This window comes from Delphinapterus leucas, chromosome 6, assembly GCF_059928025.1.
Source record: "Delphinapterus leucas isolate spDelLeu-1000000601 "Yukka" chromosome 6, BTC_Dleu_Yukka2, whole genome shotgun sequence".
NCBI lineage: Eukaryota > Metazoa > Chordata > Mammalia > Artiodactyla > Monodontidae > Delphinapterus > Delphinapterus leucas.
In genome coordinates, this window is record NC_143134.1 from 121,145,859 (window position 1) to 121,170,079 (window position 24,221).

Genomic DNA, 24,221 nt, shown 5'->3' on the forward strand with positions numbered 1-24,221 from the left:
CATTATAAGCCCAACATATTTTGTTTTAAACAGTCACTTGTCTTAGCTCAGGCAGCCATGACAAAATACCACAGATTGAGTGGCTTAAACAACAGAAATTTATTTCTCTTAGTTCTAGAGGCTGGGAAGCCCACGATCAAGGTGCCAGCAAGGCCTCATTTTGAGACCTCGTCTCGTGGCTTGTAGGTGGCCACCATCTCACACACAGTTCACATGACCTCTCCCTTACGGATGAGCAGGGAGAGAGCGCAAGACCCCTGGGGTCTCTTCTGATAAGGGCACTAATCTCTTGAGGGCCCCACCTTCATGGCCGCATCTAATCTTATTCGCCTTCCGAACGCCCCATCTTCAAATACCATCACACTGGGGGTTAGGGCTTCAACACAGGAATTTTGAGGGACACAAGCCTTCAGTTCATAGCACTGGTGTTCCTATTCCTTCCTGTAGATCCACGTTCCCATTTGGTTTCATTCTAATGATGCTAAGACTTCCCTTAGCATTTACGATAGCACAGCTCTGCTGGGGACAAAGGTTCTTAGCTTTTGTTTATCTAATAAATGTATTTAACTGTTTTTTAGAAAATGGCTTATATGCATTGATTCATTTTTATTTTTTCTGCTCTTATCTCTGGAGAATATTTTCACAGGATATAGTAGAAATTATATATACATATTCTGCCCCCTTCCCCCCACCCCAGCACATTAAAAATCTAGTTCCATTGATTTCTGGTCTCCATTGTTTTATTTTCCCTCATGTGTACTGTCTTGTTTTTCCTCTGGCTGCTTTTAAGATTAGTATTTATCCTCTCATCCTCTTCGCTTTCCTGAGTTTATCAGCCACTGCAGTAACCATTCTCCAGCAATCTGCGGACTGGCAGCTTAGCCTCCTGCCTTGAGGTCTGTATCTCTGCCCGAGGCCTTCCTCCAGCACAAGGTGGCTGCCTCGGCCATGACCCACAGGTGTGGGGAAGCTATCACCCCAGAGCCCACCCTCAGTGGAGCCACAGGGAACTGGGGGTCAGCGTCGCAGTTCTCTGACCAGCGTTCTACAGTTTCCCAGGCCTCCCTCGTGTGATTGAGCCAGTTTCCCATAACAGTAACCCGCTGTTAACCCACCACTTTAAGGCTGCCCCCTTCTCTGCCTCACTTTCCTCACTTCTTCACCTGTGCTTCTTTGGATCACCTCCTAAATAAACTACTTGCACCAAGGTCCTTAAATCATGGTCTGCTTTGCTGGGGGACTTAAAGGCGAATTGGTACTTTTTCCTGAAAGTAGCCCAGGAAGCAACCCCTCAAGATGGGATCCTGGAATCAGTTCACATGCCAACTGTAGCTAACTGTAGCAATGGGCACCTCAGTGCTGCTGGAACGTCCTGGGAGCTCAAAGGGCCCTGAATGCAAAGCCAAGAAGATCTGGACTAAAATGAAGTTCCCAATCAGGACGCTGAGATCTGGGATGGGGTCTTGAAGATACTGAATCCCCAGATTCCCTGGAATCCCGTCGGCCAGCAGATTCATTCTCGCCCACTTGATAAAGGAGAGTAGCTCTGATTGCCTGGGGACCAGCCAAGACCTGGAGCCTCACGGGATGATATCTTCCCTCTCCAAGACCCACCCTCACTCCCTGCATTCCCTCCAGGTCAATGACTAGGGTGAATTTCAGCCTCACCCACGTGGGGAGGACACTGCGTACTCACCAAGGAGCTGCAGGACCTGTGGGCAGGAACCAGGGCGTTTGGGGCCAGGAGGGAGAACAGAGGCTGGAGAGGGGAGCTCATTGGTGGGGAAAAACTCTGTGTGGCTCAGACGAGGACCCCTGGAAACAGTCCTGTGTGGTGATGGACGGCTCATCGAAGCTTGGACCCTGAAGCCGCCCTCAGGGGACTGAGGACGAGACCTGCAGCGTGAGGATGAGAGGGGTACATGAGACAGGCTGTGTGAGGCCAGAGAGCCCCCCAGCCGACCACATTTCCCAGGAGAGACCAGGGGCGCCCTCTGGCTAAAGCCGAGGTGTGGGCACTGAGTCAGTGAGAAGCCTGGCGGCGGCTGCCCCTAGGCCAGGTTGACCGTGAGAGGTGCTGCGCAGGAATCGGCCTTCCTAGGGTCAACGATACTGGGATCCCGTCCCCTAGTGGTTGCCCTGGGCTGGTAAAGGACAGGAAATGGAATGACCACCACGGGCCGGCTAGAGCGGCCATCAGAGCCTTGGTGTGCAGGACCCTGTACCAGGCGGTTCCTATGGGTGAGCGACGGGCGGACAGTTAGGGTTTTGTTGGATTTTAACCAAAACTGGGCTTGAGAACCCAAGCTGTGGTCATTTCCCCAAAGCTGGAGTTCATATTTGGGAGAACTTAAATGTCACGTCACAGAGGAAAGCTAAAAGGTGCGACTCATCAATACTAGATACTCGGTAGGGGGCAGCCGTAGGAGGTACTGATAAAAAATTACGAACAACAGAATGTCAGAGCAAGTCTAACCAAGGATTAGAAAAGAACAGAGTGTCAGCATGAACCTGATCAAAAATTATGAAAAACAGTACGTCAAAGTAAGCTCAGTGAGATCACTGGCACAAACACCTGCTGTTTACTGAAACTAGGACGATGGGCAACTACTGTGGCTCTAGGTCCATAAACAGACTTAAACACTACAACTCAGTACCCACTTGCTGGTTACCTACATGCACTAGGGCATTCTGATGGTCAATAACTAAGTCAGCTAGTTTTATGTTTGTAAACCGGCGTCTTCTGCAATGAGAAGCCCGCGCACCACAACTAGAGAAAGCCCGCGCGCAGCAACAAAGACCCAACGCGGCCAAAAATAAATAAATTAAATAAATAATAATTTAAAAAAATAAATAAAATAAATTGGTGTCTTCCCCTGAGTCTTAATTTCTTCCCTCCTCCCCTGGCACTCATCGGCTCTTCACAGTATAATCCGAGGACATTTGACTTTGATTCCACAAAACTTAGCGCTGGTCTGTGACACAGATGGCAGCATCCTAACGACTTGGTAAACAAGAAGTGGCAGCTCTTGGTATGTGGGCATCTCTGTGCCTAGAGGGAGTTGAGCATCCTGCCTGCGGGTCCTGCCACATGAGGGAAGTTGTGCGCGTCCAGTGGGCTGGGGCGTGACGTTCCCTTCGAGGTAAAGAGGAAGTCGCTGCGCCTTCACCTCCTCCCACCGAGAGACAAAGGTGCCTGCTGGGCCTCCTAGGACTGGCAGACGGCTCTGGCTCATTTACTGAGAAATTCAGGAGGCTGCGGAGCGGGGTCCACGGCAGGTCCAGCCTGCGGTGCAAGCTGCCCTGTCACTTGGCCAGGTGACCTGGAAGAGCCAGTCAAACTAGACACACCTGTGTAGATTATGGAGCCACGTGGAGTTTCCAAAAAGCCCTGACGAGCTGCAGCACAGACGCCAGGGTCCTAGGCAGGGCCGTACCTCCACCACAGTCTGCGGGGCTCTGGGGAAGACTGAGTGCCTGACCTGTGGGACATCCAGTGACCACGTGACCAGAGCCATGCATCACACGTGGGGTACCATCAGATCCAGGATGAGACAGCCATTATCAACAACAGCCATCCTATGATACCATGTGCCCAAGAGCTAGAATTGATGAGTTGGGACCCCAAGCAGTGGCTGGATTTGTCCCCCCACCATCATTCCCTGTGATCCATTTGAAGAATTTCTGCTTCCCATCACCACAAGGTCAGGCTTGGTGGAATTAGAGGCTCTGCATCCCGAGGATGTGGAATGCTTCCACCAAGGGACACAGTAAGTGTCCCACTGAACTGAGACTGTAATCGCTGCCTGGTAATTTGGGGCCCCTCACACTGGTGGACCAGCAGGCAAAGGAGTAAATTATTATGCTAGTGGGGCTAAGTGACCCTGATCTCACAGGAAGCTGGGGTTTCTGACATAATGCATAGTACAAGTGGGCAATAATACATACCAGTTTTGGCCTTGTGGAAAGAACAGATACATATATATGTATAACTAAATCATTGTGCTGCACACCCGAAACTATCACAGTATCGTTAATCAGCTCTACTCCGATATAAAATAAGAAGTTTTTAAAAATTCAACAATAATGATTTTTTAAGATGACCGACTTTTAGCAATCTTGGAATAGGAGCAATTAACTTCCTAATTTTATAAAGTATATCTTAAAAAACCCTGATAACAAATCTTATACTTAATGGTAAAATATTGAAAACTTCTCTACTGAGATCAGGAATGATAAAAAGGCGACCTGCTATTAGCACTCTATTCAACATTGTGCTAAAGGTCTCAGACCCCTGCAACAGGGCAAGAGAGAGAAGGGTATAAAGACTGGAAAAAATAGAAATCATATTCTCAATCGACATGATTAGGTATGAAAAAAGTATAAAAGAATCCATTGATAACTTATCAGAGTTAAGTGAGATCAGCAAGGTTTCTGGAGTCAGAGTGAATCCTCAAAAAGAAACTATAGAAATATGTATGGCAGTTTTGTTGCCAGGAAACAACTCAAATGCCCATCAATAGGTAAATATATAAGCAAAATTTAGACCATCCACACAAAGGGATATTACTCAGCAATAAAAAGGAACAAATCAGTGGTACACATGTGCCACTTACTGAATTTTTAATGCTCAGCTCCAGACTCACCCTTTAGCGCCTGCTCTGCTATAATGGGCAGGACTCCTTCAGCACTTCTCCTTTGCACGGTGCTAAGCTTTGTCAATAGAGGGCACTGGAGGGACTCTGCAGAAGGAAAGGGCTTCCCGGACCTGGTGGCCTTCGTCCCTCCTTCCCTCCTTTCTTGCCCTACTTCTCCTCTTACTCTGCAGCTATGATCACAGCTGTAGAGGATGGGCCATTGGTGTTCTGCCCCAGGCTTTGCTAAGTGTCTCCAACCCTGAGGGCAGCTGGCCTGTGGGTCCCAGCTTTGATCAGCCTGATCGGGCAACCAACTCGTCCCAGTTTGCCCAAGACTGGCCTGGTTTTAAAACTGAAAGCCCCGCAGTTCCTTCAGTCCCATGGAAACTGGGACAGTGATTCACCCTATAAACCATGCTCCCCAGACATGATTAAATAGCTTTTGAAAGGAAGGGAGAAGCACAGAAGTCCTAGGTCCTCTCTCTGCAGTTAATGGGAAGGAGCCTGTCCTTGCCAGGACACCACCATGGCTAATGCCATACTTGGCTGTACTTCCATTTTCAGGTTCTTTCTCTCCCTTTCCCTACTTTCTCCTTAAAACAAGCAAAGGAAGATCACAGAAGCTTTGACAATGTCACGGGAACTGTCCTCCAGCTGACTGTTTGACAAGAGACCATACCATCTGCCACCCGGGGCCCCTGCTCAGGATTCTCACGGGGGACACGTACCAGTGTTGGAAGAGTGGGGTGATCTGTCAAGACAGGTGCCCCCAAGAGTCTCCCGGGACACCCAGGGGAGGCCAGGTGTCAGGGGTGACTCCATCCAGCCCCAGGTCTGAGTCCCCAATTCCCTGATTCTCTCAGCTCTGCCCTTCTTTGCATTTCAGCTTCATACTCAGGCTGGTAGCAGGATATGTGTGCCTGATGATGCGAAACTGTTCTCAGAGCGTGCCCACGCCTGGCCGCACCCAAGAAGGCAAGCATCTGTCGGGCAGCAGGAGGGAGGCTCTTAGAACCTCCAGGCTGCACGAGCTCCTCAGGTGATGCTAACGCACTTGTTAACTCACCTGCAGCCTCTCATTGCTGCCGGTCCACACGCACCACAGCTTTGCTCTACCAGGTGACCCTGATCTTTCCAAAGCCGGTAACCTGCCCACCCCCGCCGGCAGTCTGTATGAGCTTCCACTGCTTCACATTCTTTCAACATTAGGAGCTGCCAGTTAAATTACTGCCAGTCTGGGGGCATGTGGCACTATCCCAGTACGGTATGCATATCCCTGGTTACTAAAAAGTTCGGGCTTTTTTCATGTATGTAGTTGGCTATTCATGTTTCCTTCTGTAAAATGCCTGCTTCATAGTTTTCTCTTCAGTCACGTGTGTGTGCTACTTAAGCCTCTCTCAAATGCATTCAGCTTTTAAATGAACATATAACATACCCGATTAAGTGTATGGCTTAAGATTTGAGCGTAACTACTACCCAGACTGATAGAGAACGTTTACAGCCCCCCAAAGGTTCCTTGTGCCCCTCCTATGCAATGGTCTGCTCAGAGGTGACAATTATTTCTGATTTCTATTAACAGTGATTCGTTTCATCTGTTCTTGTACTTCATCTAAATCGAATCATACATAGAGTCTTCTGGGTCTGGCTGTGAGACTCACCCATATTGGGGTATTTGTCAGGAGTTTGTTTCATTGTCATGGAACATTTAATTATATGAATGTGCCACGATTGATGAACACGTTGTTTCCAGTTCAGGGCTAATACAAACACAACTGCTATTAACACGTTTGTCTACATATGCACGCATTTCTCTTGGCAATACTAGGAGAGGAATTGCCAGGTCGAGGGGCAGACACGTGTAGCATTAGTAGATGATTGCTTCACGGTTTTCCAAATGGTTAAAACCCAATGCTCCCTCCCACCAGCACTGCAGGAGAATTCCAGTTTCTCCAACTTCTCTCCAACACTTGGTGATGCCTTTGTCAAACGCTGGTGGTGGGTGTAGCAGGCAGCTATCGCCGTGACCCTAATCTTCATTTCTCTGATTACTAACGAGGTTAAGCATTTTCCATCTACTGTAGTTAACTGATAATTCATGTTTCCTTCTGTGAAATATCTGGTCATGTCTGTTTTCACTTTTCTAGTTGGTTGCTTGTATTTTGGTAATATTGAGGTGTTCTTTGCATATTCTGGACAGCAACCCTGTTTAATTAAACGTATTTCTTCCGCCGCTCTATTTCTACCTGTAGGGACTGCGTTTTTCCTCCAGTCTCCATGCAGAGACCATTTCAGCTGAAGCCCTGGGCCACTAGGGGTCAGCAGATACTTCCCGGGCTCCTCTGTTGGTCAGCTCTCCCCTGTCTATCTGGATTTGTACGTTCTTATCATTTTTGGTCTCTGTATATTTTTTATTTTTTCTTGCCAGCCCAGTTATAATTTTAGAGGTTTTTTTCATACTTCATTCAGAATCTGTAGGGGTTTGTTTTAAGAAGGGTCACCAGGATATCTAATCTGCCACGTTGCCAGGGATGGATGTCTCCAGTTACTTTTGAATTTCCATGTTCTGACCACAAGGATCCTCCACAAAAACCATGCAGTGATCCCCAGAGTTCAGGTCCACAGACACAGGTCAATAATAGGATGTTTGCTAGAAAAACAGCCCCCCAGGGCCCACCCTGAACTTGCTGAATCAGAATCTCCAGGGATGGAGCCCAGGATTTTCATTTTAGCAAGTGTTCCAGATGCTTTTCACATACTGAGAGAGTGCCTCTCCCAGAAGGCTGCTTGGATACAAAATTACATTCTTCAAAGTGGCTAAAATATCTACATGTAGAAGAATGAAGTTGGACCCCATCCTCACACCATACAGAAAAATGAACTCACAATGGACTATATACACTTAAATGTAAGAGCTAAAACTAAGAAACTCTTAGAGAAAATATAGGAGTAAATGTATGTACTTTGGATTAGGCAAAGTCTTCTTAGGTGTGACACCAAAACCACAAGTGACAAAAGAAAAAATAGATAAATTGGACTCCGTCAAAATTTAAAACTTTTGCACTACAAACAATACCATCAAGAGAGTGAAAAGACAACCCACAGAACGGGAGACAATATTTGCAAATCATATGCCTGATAAGGGACTTGCATCTAGGCTATATAAGAACTCATAGCTCAATAATAAAAAGATGAAAAACTCAATTTTCAAATGGGCAGAAGGCCTGAATAGACACTTCTCAAATGAAGACATACAAATGGCCAACAAGCTCATGAAAAGATGCTCAACTTCATCAGCAATCAGGGAAATGCAAATTAAAACCACCATGAGATACCACTTCACACACACCGGGATGGCTATAAAGACAGATAATAACAAGTGTTGGCAAGAACAGAGAGAAATTGGAGCCTTCAGACACTGCCGATGGAGATGTAAAAAGGTAAATCCAGAAAACAATCCAGCAGTTCTTCAAAAGGTTAAACACAGAGTTACCATAGGACCCAGCAATTCCACTCCTGGATATCCACCTAAAGAAATTAAAACATGTGTCCACACAAAAACTTGTTCACAGATGTTCATAGCCGTGTTTTCCATAACAGCTGAAGAGTGAAAACAGCTCACAAATGCCCGTCAGCTGATGAATGGATAAATAAAACATGGGACATCCCTACAATGGAATATTATATTCCTCGTTAAAAAGGAAAGAAGTACTGATATCCTACAACATGGATGGACCTGAAAATCTTATGCTAAGTGCAAGAAGACAGTCACAGAAGGCCACACATCGTAAGATTCCAATTATACGCAATGACCAGAGTAAGCAAACCCAGAGAGACAGACAGTAGATTACTGGTTGCTAACAGCTAGACGTCGGGGGGATGGGGAGTGATGGCTAATGGGTACGGGGGTTCTTTAGCGGGTAACAAAATGTTCTAAAATTAGTAAGAATGGTTGCACGACTGTGTGAATACACTAAAAACCAGTTAAGTTACATACTTTAAATGGATGAATTCTACAACATGGGAATTATATCTCAGTAAAGTTGATGTGGCTAGAAAGTTTATATTCATGCAGCTTCCTCCATCACACACGATGATCTCCAAGCTCTCGTGGTTTTGTAAAGAGCACAGAAAGTTATCATTGTGAATGACACCCTAATGCTGGCACATATGCATTTCAACCTCCCCATAAATCCCAGGCAGCAGGTTCGACGCACAGCACCTCATACCTGGGCCTGTGAGCAGGTCCCTGTTTGTCCTTCCTCTCCGCCTGGAGATCAGTGGAGGGCCGGCTGTTTCTGAGAGTAGCTCAGTTACATGTAAATTACATGCCAGTATTGTCATTCCAACCTCCACCAGGGATCAGGTGGAAAAGATTTGCAAAGGCAACAAGAGCTTAACAGGAAAAACTGGACTTCACCACATGGGTATCACTAAAAACCAGCCTACAGTTGACCAGAAGTGACGGCTGTGAGCAGAGCTCAGCCCTCTTGCCTTGGGGAAGGAATGACCAGATTGGTAGGTCAGTAGCTTATTTGATGGCCCTGGATTGCTGGTGAACAAAAAAAAATCAGGAAACTGTTTTGCTAAGGAAAGGTGCCTTATGTGACAACATGGATGTACTTCGAGGACATTATGCTCAGTGACATCAACCAGTTACAGAGGACAAATACTGCATGATCTCACTTATATGCAGGGTCTGAAATAGTCCAACTCGGGTGTTCCATGGTGGTCTGGTGGTTAGGATTCTGGGCCTTCATTGCCGTGGCCTGGGTTCAGTCCCTGGTCGGGGAACTGAGATCCTGCAAGATGCTCAGCGTGGCCAAAAAAAAAAAAAAAAAAAAAAGTGAGATAGTCAAAACTCATAGAAGCAGAGAGAAGCCTGGTGGTTGCCAGGGGCTGGTGGAGGTGGGGTGACTGCAGGGCTGCTCTTCCCTAGGTATAGAGCTTTAGTTATGTGACATGAATAAATCCCGGAGAGCTGCTTACAGCAATGAGCCTGCAGTTAACACTATACGGTCCACTGAAAAATGTAAGAGGGTAGACCTCGTGTTAGGTGTTCTTACCACAGTTCTTTACGAAAGTAGGTAACAGGGTAGTATATACAATACAGTCCCATTGCTGTGCTCACACCCACCTATCTATCCACCCGTCCGTTCATCCGTCTGTCCATGCATCCATCCATGCCTCCCTTCAAACTTTTAAATTTGGTCATCTCTAGTGAATGGCAAATAAGGGAGGGTTTTATCGTGGCGAGGATGGGAGTTTCACTTCCTAAGCGATGGGCTTCAGAGGTATTGAGTTTTTTATAAGTAACATTTTAATAATAAAAAATATTTATAGGGCTTCCCCGGTGGCGCAGCGGTTGAGAGTCCGCCTGCCGATGCAGGGGACAAGGGTTCGTGCCCCGGTCCGGGAGGATCCCACATGCCGCGGAGCGGCTGGGCCCGTGAGCCATGGCCGCTGAGCCTGCGCGTCCGGAGCCTGTGCTCCGCAACGGGAGAGGCCACAACAGTGAGAGGCCCGCGTACAGCAAAAAACTAAAAATAAAAAAATTATATTTCAATCTTTTAATGGAAGCATATTCCGTGATCAACTAATAGGTCACTTTTTCTCATGCCTCTGAACTCTCCTGTAGCTCAGAAGTCAGCCCCCAGGCCACCTTCACCTGCCCTAGGGGGTCTCCTGTGAGTCCTGGCCACATTTAAGTTCCCTGTCACCTGCTCCCCTGGCCCTGGGCACACCTCCAGATGAGTCCTAACCATGCCCCCGTGCCCAGGAACCTTGTCTGACCCTCTAGACAAAAAAGCGGAGCTGGCTGGGAGGGTGCAGGGCTGTTTCATGGGACCCAGGGTCAGAGATGGGTCTCAGGAACCATCAGAAATTAGGTGGCCTCTTTTTCTCTCTCGTTTCTGTCATCTTCTTTGTAAAATGTAAGCCTCGTAAGGGCAGAGATTTTGTCCTTTTTTCCTCTGTTACATCCCCAGTGCCCGGCACGGTAGACAGTCAGTAAATACCTGTTGGGTGAATGGGGCGGACACGTGTCTGCTTCTCTCTCGGTTCCTCCACGCAGACTTGCACTGCTCTGCTACGTACAGGCCAGACAGACCCCGACACCCGCTCCTTCCTCCAAGCCGCAAGAAGAGAGTGACCAGCTGCCCTCAGTCCTTTCCAAGTTCCTGGGAGAGAGGAGCTGATTGGCCAGCTCAGAGTACAGGTGTAACCCTCGTCTCAGCAGCAGCAGTCAGGTGCAGGTCCCACGGGAGAAACCCCTGTGGAGGCCGCAGGGTGGGGACAGGCAGACACCCCAAAGGAGCCTCTGTACCATCGGGATTTCCCACTGGTGGGGAGTAGGGAAGGGACGGGGCCGAACACACACAGACGTGAGCCAGGGTGTCGGGTGGGAAAAGAGTTTGTGGTGACAACATGATGAAAGAGGCTGGAAATGAACGAGGGAGCTGCTTTAATGATGACAGCATCAGCGATTGTTCTGCAAGTTACCTTAATCAGACCTCAGTGGTTAACTTCAAGCACAGCGGCTGATCTGGAAATTAACACATTTGCCCTCCAGCCACGGACTCCGCCTCTCCTGGGCCAGGAAGCCCCCAGCCAGTATCACTGCGGCTGGAACCGGATGCTAATACACTCCAGCCAGGCCTCCCAATTAGGCCGCGACCTGGAGCTGAGGGCTCTAATTAGAAGAGCCTAATTTGTCCCGGCAGCCTGCGACCCTGGAGCGGGGAAGCTTTGCTATGCAAAGCAGCGGGAGGGACTGTGCGTCGCGGGGGTGAGATGAATACTATTTGCTCGTCGTTTCCGGGGGAGCTATCTACACGAGCGGGAGCGTGTTGGGCCAACCCGGCGGCGCGGCAGGGCCACCGCACTCCCGGAGGGCGCGCCCGGAAACCGCGCGCCGGAGCACATCTCAATGAAGCCCCGTCCCCGCGTCCAGGGTGGCGCGGAGCCCAACCAAGGCCCCGCCGCGGGGCACCCAGGATGCCAGGGGCTTCGGGACGCCGGGACGCGGCGGGGACGAGCTCCCCCGGGGTAAAGGCAGGGCCCTTGGCAACCTCGACGGCGACGGAGGGAGAAGCAGGTGCCGCGCCGGTCATCACGTGGAGTTCTGGGACCAGCGAGTGACTCAGGTCCCGACCCCTGTTGCCACTTACCACGCACAGCCTTTCACAAGTTATTTGACTCCTCTGAGCCCCAGTTTCCTCATCTAGGGATTAAAGACAGCACTGACCTCAAGGGGAGCTGTGAGAATGTAATTGAGAAGGGCTGCATTTATTGAGCATGTACTACGTGCCCTATTTTCAGCCTTGGTGTATGTATTCATCACTTCATCCCACCATATAAGCTTAGTATTGCCTAGGAGGCAGTGACTACTTGTTCTCATTTTACAAGGATCCAGAGGGGTGAAGCAACTTGCCCAAGGTCACACAGCAGCATGGGGACCTACACTCTTGGCGGGGACATCACCTGCCTCACAGAGGGGGCGCAGAGCTGGCACAGCTGCTCTAACGGGGTGGGGCAGGTGGAGGGAGAGGCGGGGTAAGGGTGTGGGCAGTCCAGAGAGGAGGTCGTCCACAAAGTAAGCCTTGCTATGTGAACTAGTACATGAGCATTTGATGACGTCCTTGGCTAAAGATCTACATCCAAATGGCATTTCACTGAGTAAAGCGAGACCACATTCTCTGGTACCCGGAGTGACACGCAGAGGGGTAGGCAGGCCTGTGTTGGCCACCTCCCTGCTTTTGTCTCCTGCAGTCAGGGGGTGCCGGATACAAGTGGGCAGAGTTTCATCACAGCAACCTGGCCCTGTGGTCTGTACCCGGGACTTCTCCCGGGGCCTCCCAGGGCCTGAGGAGGCCTAATACGCAGGAGCCCGCTGTCAGGGGACTTTCAGGGTAGCTGCTGTTTTCCCTGTAGGGGTTGGGGGGAAGTGGGGCCTGGGCAGGGGAGGCCCTGATGGAGTTTCAGGCGGTGGCACCCGGTGCCCGCGCAGTGTGAGGGGAGAGAGAGTCGGGAGGCTGAGCCACGAGGCAGGGGGAGGTGCAGAGGCCAGGATGCTGCCTCTGGAGAGAGGGCCCAGCCCCGGGAGGTGCTAGGGCAGGCCCAGGGCTCAGTCTGAGGTGACGGGGCAGAGGCAGGAGGGCAGGCCCGGAGGCCTGGCTCCAAGGACCCCAGCTGCTGGCTGGCACGTCACTGGCTACTGTGGCCAGCGCCAGGGTCAGATCTTTGCTGGAGGGACTCTGGGCTGCTCCAGGCTGGAAGGGGCTTTAGCCATTAGGCGTAGAGTCCCCGAGCTGCCCAGAGCCCGGAGGCTGGAGTCCTGGGCCCCGGCTGGCCTGGCCTGCTGAGGCCCGCAGGCAGAGAGCACCAGAACACTGGGTTCAGGTGTGCCATGGATCCGGGTGACCTCGGGCAAGTCACTTACCCTCTGCGGCTTTAGTGTCCTCTGCTGTCGATGGAGGGAATCACCCAAGTATCTTTCTAATGAGGGAAAAAAAAAATAACTGGGTGGGGGGAGGGGGCTCATGAAAGAGGATCAAGAGCTCTGTCAGCCTAAGATGTCACTGTCCTGTCCCTCCAGGGGCTCCTCCTGGTCCTGTGGGCTCTGGGGGACCCAGAGGGGCTATTTTGGTGGGAGGTGAAGGCAGGCCTTCTGAGGGGCTCCAGCAGGTCTCAGGAAACAGCTAAGTGTGTCTAGAGCTGCCCTGACATGGCAACCACTCACCACATGTGGACATTTACATTTTTTTCTTTTATATAAACTTATTTATTTATTTATTTTTGGCTGTGTTGGGTCTTCGTTGCAGTGAGCGGGCTTCTCATTGCAGTGGCTTCTCTTGTTGCGGAGCACGGGCTCTAGGCGTGCGGGCTCAGTAGTTGTGGCTCGTGGGCTCTAGAGCACAGGCTCAGTAGTTGTGGCGCACGGGCTTAGTTGCTCCGCGGCATGTGGGATCTTCCCAGACAGGGTTCGAACCTGTGTCCCCTGCATTGGCAGGCGGATTCTTAACCACTGCGCCACCAGGGAAGTCCCTACATTTTTTTTTTTTAAGCAAATTTACTTTTCCCACAGATCAATTTCAATTACCAAGGAAATATTTAATTTAATTTTTTTTTTTTTTTTTGGCCGCACTGCTTGGCATGTGGAAACTTAGTTCCCCAGGTACGGCTCGAACCCAGGCCCCCTGCATCGGAAGCGCGGAGTCTTAACCACTGGACCACCAGGGAAGTCCCCATTTACATTTAAATTAGCGAACGTCAAGGACAATTTTTCTTTTTGGCAATTTTAAAAACATCTTCTCAGTTGCAGTGGCCATGTTCCCCGTGCTCAGCAGTCACCTGCAGCTCGTGCCGTGTTGGACGGTCAGAGAGCATGCCCCTCATTCCAGAGAGCTCTACTGGACAGGCTGCTCTAGAGACAGCGGCTTCGGTAAAACTGCATTTCCTGAGAGCACAGCCTGTGCCAGGCTCTGTGCTGAGCGCTTCACCAGCCTCATCCCGTTTAGTCCCAAAGCAACCCCGTGAGGCAGGGACTGTTATTACCCCGTCTTAGTTGTGAGAAACGAGGGGCTCCGAGGATCGGGTGACAATCCCAGGGTGCACAGCACATTGGTGCTGGAGCCACAGCGCATCCCAGGTCTGACCTGGTCCGCAGCGCTCTGCTTGACTGGTCTCCGGGACTTTGCCTGTCCTGTGCTCCCAGACCCCCAAACGAGGCAACCTTCTGGCCGCCTCACCTTCAGGACACACGAGACTGCACTCCGCACTCTTTATTGGCTTGGCTGAGTTTCCAGAAGGTCGGGGGAGAAGGATTAACTTTGTTCCCCTGGGGGATGCTCCTTTGCTCTTAAGCCATCAGGGAACTTTCTTGGGCAGGGGATTAATGATCCCACTCTCTATGTATTCAAAGACCGTGTACGGGTCCTGGTCCCCGTTGAGGGTGATGGCCTGCCCGTAGAACTCCTGCAGCTCAGCGGAATTCCTGTAGAACAGCTCCGTTCTGAGCCTGATCTGCTCTTCAGAATCCTTTGGGCTCTGCAGGAGACGGGCCTGGATTTCCATGGTCGGAGGTGGCTTGTACATGAGGTGGGACCTGCGAGAGGAGGGGAAGCAGGTGACCCCTGGTCCAGCTCAGAGGACAGGGCAGAAAGGGGCCCTCTGTCCTACTGCCGAGCAAGCTGGTCACCATCACCACCACCACCAAACATTTACTCTGCACCAGCTGTGTGCACACCCTCAGCTGGGTCCGGGAGCCGCAGAGAGACCCAAAGCCTAGGCCCTGCCCAGGAGGGAAACATGCAGGTCAGTAATAGGACAGAATATAGTAATATACCGAGGGCCGGATGCCTTTCTTCCTTTCATTCCCTTCCTTTCTCCTTTCTTCTCTTCCTCATTCCAAACGGTATTTATCAGCTACCATGGACGCCTGGTACACACTTGCTATTGACGACGCAGCGGCAGGCAAGGCAGTTGCCTCTGGCTTTATGGAGTTCACAGTCCAACGGGGGATGGGACATTATAACACCAAGTGTGAGCAGAGATGACGGGAAGTGCCACCGTCACTGCTGGAGAGACCCCAGGGGCATGGCAGCGTGAAGGTCATGGTACTTGACACAGGTCAGTGAAAAGATGTCCCCCGGCAGCAAGGCGACAGATCAGACCTATAGTTCAGGAAAATCCTGGTATTTCCTTCGAGCCCCTCCTCACTCCCTACTGAGAAACGTGGTCTGGTGACCAAGAAACAGGGCCTTGATTACTGGGAAGATGGAAGCTTCTACCTCTTTGCAATCGCAGAGACTATAAATTGGATTTCAACACCAACACAGTGATTGTACTCGGTCAGATGCAGAATAAAACTCAGGATTTACCCCCGTAGCTGTGGGAGGGCTCGAAGGTGAACTGGTTCCCGAGGGGACGCGTCTGAACAGCAACCACATCTGGGATGTACTGTGGTCACAGCAGAGGCCTGGAGCGCCATTTCACCCGCTGAGCCCAGGACAGAGCCGGCGAACATTTCAACAACTGCTGTAGAGCCCCGGACATTAATTTTCTTGCTGCTCTTCCAGGAATAGAGGGGCCGACAGGAAGCGCAGAGGAGCAATAGCTGGGGGAACCCCCTTTCTAGAGTCTTCTGTCAGTCGTCACTGGCGTCATCCCTGGAGCAGCCCCGCCCTGGCATCGGTCAGCTACATAGGGAGAGTGGGTCCCTGGTGGGGCGTGGAGCCTGGCACAAACCTTTCTCCTGTGACAGGGTCGGTTCTTCTCAGGGTCAGCCGCTCAATGATGGAATCGAATGGCACATTCAGGAAAAACACCCTACGAGGAAGAACAAGCACCATGGTCAGCTGGAGGGAACCGCAGGCTGGACGCGTCCGAGACCAGGGTGGGCATCAGCCCCCGAGAGTGGGTGGAGCCTCGGTGGCCATCACTCAGGGCTCGGAGTATCAGACTCTGGACGGTCACCTGGGAAAGATGCAGGCGCGGCCGCCCTGCCGTTGGAAGCTCTCCGCACCCTGATTCAGGGATGGTGCCCAGCGCCCATCTCTCCCGGGGGTAGGGGGGACTCTGTGGGGGGGGGGGCATCACTCAGGTGAGCTTTGGGGAGCAGATGCCCCATCCTTGTGGCAGGACAGCGTGTTCTCTGGAGTCACACAGACTTGGGTTAGAATCTCACCTCCACTGTGGACCTGCTGGGCGACCTTGGGCCACTAACACAACCTCTGTCAGACTCAGTTTCCTCACCAGCAAAATGGGTGCAGTGATAGTTGCTGGTGTTGAAGATGTAAGGAAAAGAAGCATGTGACAAGTTTAGTGCAGGGCTTCCTCACTTTGTCTTTCACAGAGGAGTCCTGGACCCAAGGAAGCAGGACCCTCAAAATCAATAGTCCCAGCAGAAAAGACACAGCTCTCACTTCTGATAACTCAGGACTCCGACTGGGCCTGCCTGAGAATCCATCTCCTGAACCCCTAGTTCAAATGGTTTAATTCCCTTCCTCTTTGGCGGTGGAAGTCTTTCTTTTACCTTTTCTAATTTTTTTTTTTTTTTTTTTTTTTTTTTTGCGGTACGCGGGCCTCTCACTGCTGTGGCCTCTCCCGTTGCGGAGCACAGGCTCCGGACGCGCAGGCTCAGCGGCCATGGCTCACGGGCCCAGCCGCTCCGCGGCATGTGGGATCCTCCCGGACTGGCGGACTCTCAACCACTGCGCCGCCAGGGAAGCCCTCCTTTTAAAATTTTTATTGGAGTATAGTTGATTTACAGTGTTGTGTTACTTTCTGCTGTGCAGCAAAGTCAATCAGTTATACATATATCAATTCTTTTTTAGATTCTTTTCCCATAGGTCATTACAGAGTATTGAGAAGAGTGCCCTGTGCTATGCAGTAGGTCCTTATTAATTATTTATTTTATATAGAGTAGCGTGTACATGTCAATCCCAATCTCCCAATTCATCCCACCTCTCCTTCCCCCCTTGGTAACAATAAGTTTGTTTCCTACATCTGTGACTCTATTTCTGTTTTGTAAATAAGTTCATTTGTACCATTTTTTTTAGATTCCACATACAAGAGATACAATACGATATCTGTCCTTGGGAAGCCTTTCTTTATATAAAACCTGAGGAGAGAGTTTCTCAATCAGGGCTGATTTTGCCCTGAGAAGCTATTTGGCAACATGTTTGTGGCTGTCACAACAGGGGGCGGGGGGAGTGCTACTGGCATCTAGTGGGTGGAGGCCAGGGGTACTGCTCAGCCTCTCACTCTGTGTAGGACAGGCCCTACCGCAAAGCATTACCGCCCCGTGTCAGTCGGGAGGCAAATGGAACTGGTGGGAGGTGCCACCGCTCTGACTGGGGTCCGGCTGGGGGGAGCGGGTCGGGGTGAAGGACCAAGTGTTCTAGCTCTTCCCCACAGATCTAATCCAGGGCCTGTCTTCTGGTATCAAACCATCTCCGTTTGTTTTTAAAAAAATAAGTTCTAGAATATTCTATGGCTCACTTACTGTTTATTCATTACTCTAATTAATTCATGCCTATGTTTATTGAGTGCCTGTTGTGTACCAGGCTCTGCAGTGAGGCCCTGTGTTCACCAGCCCATCGTATAGGGCTGAGACAGGACATTTAACAGAGTCGTCATCTCGGACATCAGCATCCCATGGCTGATGCAACTTCCACTGGGGACGACATCCGTGACAGCGGTAGCGGGGACAGCCTCACTGTGCACCCAACACCTTGTTCATGTCACTTCCGAGTAAGTAAATTCAGGCGAAAAGCACCTCTAAGTGTAAGAAAAACGTACTCAGCGATTTCCCCCCTTCACAGTTGGGTGGGGAGTATTTTTAGGGTGGATCCTCTGTCTCCTCCTAAGTTAGTGAACAAGAAGCCTTCACCGGCATCCCAGGAATTCACCAGATGTGTTGATCAGGCTGCCAAGAGGCCAAGCTTTAGTGGGTCCAGTGGCACATTGGTCCCCATGGGCCCTGGACCAGCCTCTTGGGCCCAGGTGCCACCCCTAGGGCCAGAGCAATGACCAGCCCCCAGCCAGTGTCCTGACACCCGGGAAGCACTCAGGAAAGGAAGGAATAAGTGAACAGGTGGTACCCCATTCTAGTGCTCTATTTATATACTCTCTCTGCCTCCTGACTGACTTTCCTCCATCCCAGCCAAAAAACTCAACCAACTGGTAGAGTTGAGAATGATGCTAAATTCCGGGGTTGGAAGGGATCGGCGTTTCCCTGATTCCCAGGGACCAGGTGCATCAGAATCCCCTTGGGAGACTGTGACTCTGCTGCATGCCAACACCCTGGCCCAGAAATGCTGATTCAGCAGACAATGGAGGGCGCCCAGTATTCCCCCCTCCCCACACCCGGTGCCTGGAATCCGCTGCCTTGGAGAACACCTGGGCCAGGCACTCTTGAAGGTCCTGTGACCCCTGGAAATTACACACAAACTATGGAGTACGTGTGATTTTTGGGAAGGGATAGATCCATGTTTCACAACAGATTCTCAAAAGGGTCCTGGTTCTTAAAAAGGGTTAGGAGTCACCGGTCTGAATTTCACAGGGCAATGAAGGATGTGGCCACAGCTGACGTGAGGAGGTGGCAGAGCTGGGCCGCCCCAGATGCCGCACTCTGTCTTCACACTGCTTCCTGGCGATTTTCCTGAGCCCCTCTGGGGAGCCACCCCGATGCCCACTTATCCCTATGACTTGTTTGGAGTTATCTCATCCCCGGGCTGTGGGGCTGGGCATGAGGGAGGCCCAGGTGTGGCCAATTTGAGTGCCAGCTCCTCCTGGCCACAGAAGTTGGGTCAGGGTGCAGCCTGATCGAAGCCAGGCCAATGAGAGGCTGCCCCAAGGCTTGCCAGAGAGAAAGGAGCTTCACTTTTTCTGGGGCTGCTAAACTGTTGGCACGGGAGCCTGGGGTTGCCTGGGGCCTGCACCCAGAGACAGCCTACCCGAGAATAAAGCCCACCCCGAGAGAGCAGAGAGATGGTGAGAGACACTGTTTGGTGCCCTGGATCAAGCTGTACCTGAAGCCAAACGCCCCTCAATGTTTCCCCGACATGAATACATAAATCTCTTTTGCATAAACCAGTTTGAGCTGGGCTTCCTGCAATTGTTATTCAAAGGCCATCTACTACATCTAGTCTCTCCACACCTGCTTCTGGAAAATGTGTAAATTAAAAAAAAAAAAAGAGTCAAACGTGAGCCAAATGCTCTCCTTCAAGACCAGCATCTCCCGGGCTCCCCTGGTGGCGCAGTGGTTAAGAATCCGCCTGCCAATGCAGGGGACATGGGTTCAAGCCCTGGGCCGGGAAGATCCCACATGCCGTGGAGCAACTAAGCCTGCGAGCCACAACTACTGAAGCCCGCGCGCCTACAGCCCGTGCTCCGCAACAAGAGAGGCCACTGCAATGAGAAGCCCCTGCTGGCCGCAACTAGAGAAAGCCGTTGCGCAGCAACGAAGACCCAACGCAGCCAAAAATTTTTAAAAAGACTAGCGTCTCCCACTGACTTTCTTCTCTTTTTGCCCACACCGTTTGCTGAGGTTCACTTCTGCCCAGTTGCCAAGAAGCCCCTCGCTGGTAGCTGATGAAAGCTGCAGCCTCCCCTCCACGAAGTGAGCACAGCCTGGGGTGTGGGCGGGAGCCATGAAAACCCACCTCTTCCCCCCGCACGCATTCTCGACAATGATCTCCATTCCCCACGTGCCTCAAAATAACAGCCTCCAAATAAAACATGCGAGATCAGGAGCGTCTGAACACGGGAGCACAGATGTTTCAATGTGCTTTCATCTCTTACACTCCAAACATGCCTGCCCCCCCCCGCACCCCCAGAACTTGAGAGGCCCACCAGCAACACCAAAACGTGGCTGTCACCGCAGCTGGCGGCTGACGGTGCCGCTCCGGATGCCGACGCCAGTAGAAAGGGAGCCAGTTTGGAAATCCGTGATAATGGATGCTGCTTCGTAAACAAAGGAGCCCCCATTGAAAGATTTTTAACCCAGCATATCAAGATCGCTTGTCGTCATTCAAGGGAATGGCTTGTGAAAGGCTGGCGAGATCAGAAGCGCAAAGGACACCAAATTGGTACTTGAAACACGTCGCTGGGAAAAGCCTCGCTGGGGAGGAGCTGCGCTTCCACGCTGGAAGCTGATTAGCCAGGCTCACGGCGACCTGGTGGCCACAGCCAGGTGGCGGGGAGAGCGGGGAGCCCACTCAGCTCTGCTGCCCTGTGCGTGCCCCACCTGCCGGTTTTGGGTATCATTTACAGTAACAGCTAGGAAAGACAGAATGTGAAAGCAAAGAATATTCAAAGCAGGGCGCACCGGGCAGAGACACCCCTGGCATATGTGCTTGGGTTCACCAGGGCAGGGAGCTACGCCTGCCTTGGGGTTTGCAGAATTTCAGGCTGGTGGCTGCCTCAGGAGGGAGGTGGAAGGTACCTCTAATCCCTCGCCCCTCAAAGTGGGGTCCCTGGACCAGCAGCAAAAGTACCAGCCCCACCACCCACCCACTGAATCAGAGTCTGCATTTTCACAAGACCTAGAGGGATGTGTGTGCACATCGAGGCTGGAGAAGTGCCGCTCTGATCCCGTGTCTCCCAGATCTGCCTGATGTCGGGGATCATCTGGAGGGCTTGTCTAAAACACAGATTCCGACCTGAAACTAACACAGTATTGTAAATCATCTATTCTTCAAAAAATAATTATTAAAAAACAAAACAAAACATTCCAGGCAGCCCTCCCAGGAGGAGTCCTCCACAGGAGGAGCTGTGAGACCTGTATTTGTAAGTCAGCAGCTCAGGTGATCCTCATACTCAGGCAGGTATGGGAAGCATGGCTGTTATCTCAGGTCTCACCTTGGCCAAACCTTGGAACTGGAAGGGGAGCTTTGAGAATACTGAGGCCTGGGCCCCACACCTAGGGATTCTGCTATAATTGGCCCAAGGGGAGGCCTGGGAGTGGAGATTTTTAAAAGCTCCCCAAGTGATTGTTGTATGCAGCCAACTTTGAGAACCACTGCTCTGATTCAATCGCTCAGTGTACAAGATGGGGAAACTGAGTCCCAGAGAGGCGAGGGCTCACACTCTGTCACCCAGGGCACTGATGACAGACAGTGAATGACAGTGGGGATCTCCTGACCCACCCCCATTATGACCCCTCTGATCATACTGCCTGGGGCTCTGTCTGGGGAGCAAAGGAAGCCTCTTCCTCAAAGGCCTTGAAGCTTACCCCCTGCTCCAGAGCTAAACTCACTGGGGACAGAGGGCTAGAATTTTCTCTGGACCCATGGATAGATTTGATAAATTGAGAGATATGACATATAATAACTGGCTTTAAATAAATATGATGTCCAGTTCTGTCCAGAGGCAGGGGTCTGCCCTTATTAGCCTCTTGATCTCAACCAGTAAGTCTCTACTCTGTGCAAAACTCCATACAAAGCACCATGATGTAACTACAATGAGATACCACTTCACACACATCAGGATGGTTATTATCAAAAAAACAGCAAAGGGACTTCCCCGGGTGGTCCAGTGGTTAAGATACCGTGCTCCCGAGGCAGGGGGCCTGGGTTCAATCCCTGGTCAGGGAACTAGATCCCGCACGCGCCAACGAAGTTCCCGCGTGCCGCAAACTAAGACCCGGCGCAGCCAAATAAATAAATATTTTAAAAAAACAGCAAATGACAAGTGTTGGCTGGTGAGATTGTGGAGAAAGTGGAACACTTGTGCATTGCTAGTGGGAATGTAAAATGGTGCAACAAGTGATCCAGCTATTCCACCTCTGATATATACCCAAAATAAGGGAAAGCAGAAATTGGAATAGATATTTGCACACCCAAGTTCACGGCAGCATTATTCACAACAGCCAAAAGGCAGAAATAACCCAAACGTCCATCAATGGACGACTGGATAAACAAAACGTGACATACACTCACAATGGAATATCATTCAGCCTTAGAAAGGAATGAAATCCTGACACCTGCTACAACATGGATGAACCTTGAAGACATTACACTAAGTGAAATAATCAGACACAAAAGGGTAAGTATTATATGATGGCACTTACATGAGGTATCTAGATTAGTCAAATTCATAAAGACAGAAAGCAGAATGGTGGGGGAATTTCCTGATGGTCCAGTGGTTAGGACTCAGCGCTTTCACTGCAGGGGACCCGGGTACGATTCCTGGTGAGGAAACTAAGATCCCTCAAAGCCAAGCAGCTCGGCCAAAAAAAAAAAAAAAGAATGGTGGGAGCCAGGGGCTGGGGGGAAGGGGAAATTTGGAGTTGTTGTTTAGTGGAGATGGAGTTTCAGTTTGGGAAGATGGAAAAGTGCTGGAGATGGATGGAGGTGATGGTTGCACAAGGAGAATGTACTTAGTACCACTGAACTGTACACTTAAAGATAGTTAAAATAGGGGACTCCCCTGATGGTTCAGTGGTTAAGACTCCAGGCTTCCACTGCAGGGGTGCATGGGTTCGATCCCTGGTCGGGGAACTAAGAGTTCACATGCTGTATGCATGGCCAAAAACAAAAGGTTAAAATATTAAATTTTATGTTATGCATATTTTACCACAAAAAAAAATGAGCACAACGGTGTGGTTAATAGACATTATGATGAAGGTAGGAGGAGGGGTGGATTTCTAGCCTTGAATAAGTTTACAATTTAATGAGGTTCTTAATATACATATGTATACAAATAAATGGATGGCCCAAAAAATATGAACCTATAATAGTACTAATTCTATACTAATTATAAGGCCAGTGCTATACATACTCAGAAAATAGAAAAGGAAAGAATAGAACTTAATTAATTAGGCTGCCTTCCCCTGATACCAAAAACCAGACAAAGACACTACAGGAAAACTATAGACCAATATCCCTCATGAATACAGATGCAAAAATACTCAATAACATATTAGCAAATTGAGCCCAGCAATACATAAAAAGAATAATACATTACAATAAATGAGGTTTAGCCTAGTAATGAAATCTGGTTCGATATTTGAAAATCAATCAATATAACCATATTATTAGACTAAAGAAGAAAACTATATAATCATCTCAATAGATGTAGGAAAGCATTTAACACAATTTATATCAATTCCTGATAAATATTATAAGCAAACTAGAAATAGAAGGTAACTTCCTCCTCAGTCTAATAAAAGGTATTTACCAAAACACTACAGCTAACATCAAGACTGAATGCTGGGCTTCCCTGGTGGCGCAGTGGTTGAGAATCCGCGGGTTCGACAGGGGCTCGAGCCCTGGTCTGGAAAGATCCCACATGCTGCGGAGCAACTAGGCCCATGAGCCACAACTACTGAGCCTGCGCGTCTGGAGCTCGTGCTCCGCAACAAGAGAGGCCGTGACAGCAAGAGGCCCGCGCACCACGATGAAGAGTGGCCCCCACTTGCTGCAACTAGAGAAAACCCACGCACAGAAACGAAGACCCAACACAGCCAAAATAAATAAATAAATAGAAAAATAATAAATAAATAAATAATTAAAAAAGAAAAAAGACTGAATGCTTCCCCCTTGAGATTGGGAACACAGCAAGGACGTCCATTTTCACAACTCCTATTCAACATCTTACTGGAAGTCCTGGATAGTGCAATATATCAAGAAAAGGAAATAGCAAGCATACAAATGGAAAGGGAAGAAATAAAATTGTGTTATTTGCAGATGACACGATCATCTAATTCAAAGCCCCAAAGAATCATCAAAAAGGTCACTATAGCTAATAAGTAGGTTTAGTGAATTCACAGACTACAAAATCAATAAACAAAATATAAACCAACTTTTCAAGACACTAGCAATAAACAACTGGAAACGGAAATTTTAAAGTACCATTTACTATAATATAAAAATGAAATACTTAGGTATAAAGCTAACAAAATATGTATAAGATCTGTCTGATGAAAATTACAAAACACTGGTGAAAGAAACCAAAGACTTAAATACATATGGGGAGCTATACCATGTTCATGGACTCAGAGACTCAATAGTGTTAAAATGTCAATCCTACTAGATCTGCAGATTCAATGCAATTCTAATCTAAATTACAAGAAGGTGTTCT

General features: G+C 49.7%; 1 protein-coding gene across 1 annotated transcript in view; it reads right to left on the reverse strand.

Annotated features, from left to right (window-relative positions):
* Window positions 1-3,196: 3,196 nt before the first annotated feature.
* AK8 (adenylate kinase 8) overlaps window positions 3,197-24,221 on the reverse strand; it is a 138,890-nt gene continuing 117,865 nt past the window's right edge. Inside the window, exons 12-13 of the mRNA XM_022578334.2 lie at window positions 15,882-15,962; window positions 3,197-14,739 (exon numbers count right to left, since the gene is read on the reverse strand). Coding sequence (XP_022434042.1) covers window positions 14,502-14,739; window positions 15,882-15,962 — 319 coding nt within the window. The 3' untranslated portion in view covers window positions 3,197-14,501. The remainder of the gene's footprint in view (window positions 14,740-15,881; window positions 15,963-24,221) is intronic.